Source organism: Nuphar pumila, chromosome 3, assembly GCF_984573655.1.
Source record: "Nuphar pumila chromosome 3, dmNupPumi1.hap1.1, whole genome shotgun sequence".
Classification (NCBI taxonomy): domain Eukaryota; kingdom Viridiplantae; phylum Streptophyta; class Magnoliopsida; order Nymphaeales; family Nymphaeaceae; genus Nuphar; species Nuphar pumila.
Genome location: NC_143251.1, coordinates 59,378,295 through 59,383,678, shown reverse-complemented (window position 1 = coordinate 59,383,678; position 5,384 = coordinate 59,378,295). Strand labels below are relative to the sequence as shown.

At 38.8% G+C, this 5,384-nt stretch overlaps 1 protein-coding gene across 1 annotated transcript; it reads left to right on the top strand.

Annotated features, from left to right (window-relative positions):
- Positions 1 to 993: 993 nt before the first annotated feature.
- LOC149842959 (subtilisin-like protease SBT4.14) lies at positions 994 to 5,184 on the top strand. The gene is made up of 9 exons (XM_090000784.1): positions 994 to 1,069; positions 1,166 to 1,309; positions 1,515 to 1,620; positions 1,753 to 2,275; positions 2,392 to 2,492; positions 2,884 to 3,105; positions 3,716 to 3,824; positions 3,989 to 4,202; positions 4,937 to 5,184. The coding sequence occupies exons 1-9, from the start codon at positions 994 to 996 to the stop codon at positions 5,182 to 5,184; spliced, it is 1,743 nt and encodes a 580-aa protein (XP_089856910.1).
- The last annotated feature ends 200 nt before the right edge of the window (positions 5,185 to 5,384 follow it).

Here is a 5,384-nt window from a genome sequence, read left to right as displayed (position 1 = left end):
AAGTAATTGATGAGACTAGCTCAAATTTATTTCTCACAAGTAGGTAGCTAGTGAGTCAATTGGATATCATTTTGCCTATTTGATTATTTGGAAGTCATAAATCTCAAGCAATTATTGGTGGTTCACATAACTTAAGATTTTCTGTTGATACTTGACATAGATTAATCATTTCATATATTAAACTGTCTAACATTGGCAATCATACATCGTGTACATGGGAGACGTGCCATCCAATTTTCTCTCAGACACGCACCATCACATGCTTGCATCTGTAACCGGCAGGTCGCTCTCTCTCTCTCTCTCTCTCTCTCTCTCTCTCTTTTGTTTCTCTCCCATCCAATATTCTGTTGAATGGTGAATGTTCTCCTTTCTCTCTCTCCCTCTCTCTCCCTCTCTAAATCCATCGACAGGTGCAGTCTATCATGATATATATTTGGAGTCTTGAAGATTTATGATTTTTGGCCATCAATTTTTCAAACATTATAAGAACCAACCATGTCTTGAAACCAAACACTACATGCCTTGATCCGTATAATACCAGGCACACAGATCTCATCTGTATGATCAAACTTTTAAAATAAAACAAAAAAATTCATACAACCCATATAACATGCTTCATTTAGCACTCTCTCTCTCTCTCTCTATATATATATATATATATATATATATATATATATATATATATATATATATATATATATATATATATATAAACCTAGCTTTCCCAAACAATCATGGCTGGTGCCACATGATGTTTTCCAACCAATCCTACATCAAAATGGTAGCAGTAGTATCTCAAATGAATGAGTTTTCCTATCAAACTTAAGTTTCGAAAATTTATTTGTTATTGATACTAAATCATAAATGTGTATACTATGAAAAAAGTTTCGACTCGTTCACAATTAATTATTGGCATTCCTTGAGCATGTGATGAGCAATTTGCTTTAATTTCATGAAATTCATTTTGGCAGCCATGACATTGCAAGAGAGACAATGGTCTACAGTTACAAGCAAAGTTTCAATGCATTCGCTGCAAAACTCTCACCGGCGGAAGCAAAAAGTTTAGCTGGTTAGTATGAAACACAAGTACATTGACTATTGTATACACAATCAATTTTTCCAATAGTTTAGCTTGTTTAATATACTATTACTTAATAATGTGCAGAAACTGAAGGCGTGACATCAGTATTTCCTAATTCCTATCACAAGCTTCACACCACAAGATCGTGGGATTTCGTCGACTTCCCTTTGAATGTAAAAAGGCAGCTCAAGTTTGAAAGTGATGTCATCATTGGAGTTTTGGACACAGGTAAGCATTAAAGGGTATTATGAATGTAAGCAATGGTTTGATTAGATATGAATAAGTTGTTCCTTGGTTTTCTAGCCAACTTGACCCAGTCACATTTGTTGCTCTTTTTATTTTATTTTATTTTGAAGGAGCTCTTCTTCTTCTTCTTTTCATAAAATTGATTCTTTTCAAGAAAATGATGCCATCTTTCCTCATATAAACATAGGTATCAGCCCCCATTCACAGAGCTTTGACGACAAGGATCTTGGACCTCCTCCTGCTAAATGGAAGGGTACATGTGAAAGATCTGAGCATTTTAGTGGGTGTAACAAGTATGCTCTCTCTCTCTCTCTCTCTCTCTCTCTCTCTCTCTCTCTCTCTCTCTCTCTCTCTCTCTCTCTCTCTCTCTCTCTGATTCATTCAAAGATTTACACTCCCAACCTTCAATAATTAAATTGACACAGCAAACTCATCGGAGCCAACTATTATAGAATAGACGGACCCTTCACGCAACTTCAACCCTCTGATATACTATCTACAGTTGACACTAAGGGTCATGGCACCCACACAGCATCAACTGCAGCTGGTGTCCAAGTTCCAAACGCAAGCATGTATGGGCTTGCTAATGGCACTGCGTGGGGTGCAGTCCCTGCAGCTCGCCTTGCTGCATACAAGGTATGCTGGGAAGACACTGGCTGCTCCGACATCGACATTCTTGCTGCCTTCGACGATGTCATCGCCGATGGTGTTGATGTGATCTCAATCTCCATAGGCGGCATGAACAATGGATACCTCGAGGATGCAATATCGATCGGGTCGTTTCATGCCATGAGTAAGGGAATTATCACGGTGGCGTCGACCGGGAATGATGGCCCTGACCCTGGCATGGTGGAGAATGTGTCACCATGGATCCTTACGGTGGCGGCGAGTTCCAATGATCGGCAGTTCAGAACCAAACTTGCACTGGGCAATGGCATGCAGATTACAGTATACCTTTGGCTCTTCACTAAAAATTTTCTTCATAATCTTTTTTTCTAGCTAGGTCGCTTGTTTTAGCTTATATATTAAGTTTGTTAATTTGGTTCTTCTTTTTAAAATGACAGAGCATATCATTAAATACTTATTCCCCGAATAAGAAATATTACCCACTCATCACTGGGGCCCAGGCAGGAAGCAGTTCAGGTGGCTACGGGCCATATCCAACGTAAGAACAACTGCATACTTGTATAGTCTTTGCATTCCTCGGGAAAGTTCAAGATAATTTTTAGAAATTCTTGGGGTTCGTTTGCGCGTGTAGTGTATATATATATATATGTATATATATATATATATATATATATATATATATATATATATATATATATATATATATATATATATATATATATATATATATATATATAAAATCTCACGTACTTCTTAAAAGAATTCGCTACAAGAGGCAATCCTTAGGTTTTTGACCATAGAGATCCGATCCGTACGGTTATATTTGTCAAAAAATATTTTTCAAAAGTGGGTTGAAGATTCGCACCCTATAAAATGTCTGCAATAGGCTTATAGCTTGTACTCATGATTGCTTAACAATTTGTTTGCAGTTTTTGTGATCAGACTCTAGATCCCAACAAGGTGAAAGGGAAGATTGTTCTTTGTGATTTGGTAAAAGGAGACCTTGACTCCAGTGTTTGGGACATTGGAGGGGCTGGAATCATCTTTCAGAGTTACAAAAGCCAAGACGCAGCTTTCCCTTTTGCTCTACCAGCAGTTTTAGTGGATACCAACAAATTAATGACAATAAATGATTACATCAATTCCACTAGGTAAGTAAATTGAAACTCGATCTCCTCACTTAAATTCCTGACATGGGTAACGGTTACAATGAAACCTTGAAGTGAGAGGCTTCCATGCATTGACCACCACTATACAATCATCTTCACTCCCTTTTTGCGCAATTGCGTAGTTGTTGTTGTTGTTGTTGCGCGGTGGCGTGTATCGTAGGTGACGATCCTTCTCTGTCAGCCTACAGCTCTTTCCTTCTCGGTTGGGCCCCTAACCTTGTTCATCTAGCTAATTCCAAAGGAGGATAGGGTTATTTGTGACACAAACCCATCCTTGAATATCACCCGAATTCGTATTTGGGAAGCAATTCGATGTCAATATAAAGTTAAGCAATGGAGTAGTCATATCTGGAACTCTAATTAAAGCCCACCCACGATATTTGGCCACATCAATAAGACTGCCAACTCTTGACAATGTTGTCTGCAATGGGAGACTGAAGCCAACAGACCTTCCAAAAACCTGATTTTGCCATCTTAATTATTCTCCAAAGCTCTATGAATTGCTATATTACATCACGTATATACTTGTTGTACAAAGATTGTTCCAAACATCATCCATTAAAATTGATTTTTTCCTCTATTTTTCTTGAAGGTCGCCTTATGCAGTTATATACAAGTCTTATACAGTTAATGTGAGCATTCCACAAATTGCATCTTTCTCATCTCGTGGCCCGAATACACTCTCACCAAGAATCATCAAGGTAATGCAGTATTTTACATGCTCAAAAGGGAGAGCAAATCGAGTCATTGGCTGAGTAGGTACTCTGCCCAATGACTGGATGCCATGCATCCCCTTCTGTCCTCTAAATGATCGGATAGTGCTAATCATTGTTGCTTGATCTAATAACCATACCCTTGATTACAGCCTGATATCACTGCCCCTGGGCTAGATATTCTGGCCGCATATACACCATTATCTTCAATGACTGGGAAGAAGGATGACGAACGAATGGTTAACTATAATATAATGTCTGGAACTTCAATGTCATGTCCTCATGTGAGTGGTGCGGCTGCATACGTCAAGTCTTTCCACCCTCGTTGGTCTCCTGCTGCAATCAAGTCTGCTCTCATGACCACAGGTAAATTTGTTTTCTATTTTGTTTTATTTGATATTTTTCCTCTATAATATTTGCTTTGCATTGACAATGATGCCTTAAAACAAATAAAATACACACTAGTATCTGATTGTAGATGTATAGATCTGTCTTTGTGGTTTCGTAAGTTTGATCCTTTACTTCACTCAAAGAATTCTATAGTTGGTAGATTGCATCAAAATAGTAGTGTTGTTCTCTGTTTTTTGCTTCGGTCTGTAAATGTGTGAATTTGGAAATCCATTGATTTGCCTTTTGCAAACAAAAATATAATTAGAGATTCGCCAAATAACATGCCAATAGTTCTATATTGCAATTCATAAAAATAATCTGCAAAATGTCTCTGCTCTCTCCATTGAAATGAATACTCAATTCTCAACATGGTAGGTGCCTATTTTTGCCAATATAAGGGGAAAAAAAAAAACCATGGCAGGTGCTTACAAATAGTTGCAACGAGGGCAGTTGTCATGCTATTTGATATGATGTTATATTCCATCGCAACTGCACATCTCACTTGATGGAGCTATCTATGTATGCCCCCCCGCTTTAACATTCTCATGGTTTCCAAGTGAGATGTACAAGATGGATTGAATACAACCCATGACCGTAACTGCTCTAGATGTGCCTAACCTTGGAAGTTGCTAACCCAGATAGCCCATTATGTCTGAAGATTCAAAGGTGCCTATACCATATCTTTAACCGTTTTTCTTTCTCATTTCCAGCAAAGATGATGGACCCAAGGTTGAATAAGGACGCAGAATTTGCCTACGGTTCGGGTCTATTTGATCCAAGACATGCTGTTCACCCAGGCCTAGTGTATGACATGGACCAATTGTCATGCGCCCAATTTCTCTGTAAAGATCACATAGACGGTGCTGCCTTGGGAATCGTGACTGGTGGTCAATATAACAACTGCTCCGCCATACCTGCCGGCCAAGGCTATGATGGTCTCAACTACCCATCGATGTAGGTCCAAGTTAACAATGGATCCGACCCGATCCATGCCGTGTTCTATCGCACAGTGACCAATGTTGGTGCAACAACTTCAGTCTACAAAGCAATGGTCAATGTCCCAAGTGGGCTTAAGATCAGTGTCACACCAGAAACTCTCTTATTTAGCAGATGGGGACAACGTCTATCCTTTAAGGTAGAGGTAAATGGTGATCCTCT

Coding starts and splice junctions, on each gene's coding strand:
- LOC149842959 (XM_090000784.1), top strand. CDS start 994: ATGGTCTACAGTTACAAGCAAAGTTTCAATGCATTCGCTGCAAAACTC. Junction 2,276..2,391: donor GCAATGGCATGCAGATTACA/GTATACCTTTGG, acceptor TTAAAATGACAG/AGCATATCATTAAATACTTA. Junction 4,203..4,936: donor GTCTGCTCTCATGACCACAG/GTAAATTTGTTT, acceptor TCTCATTTCCAG/CAAAGATGATGGACCCAAGG.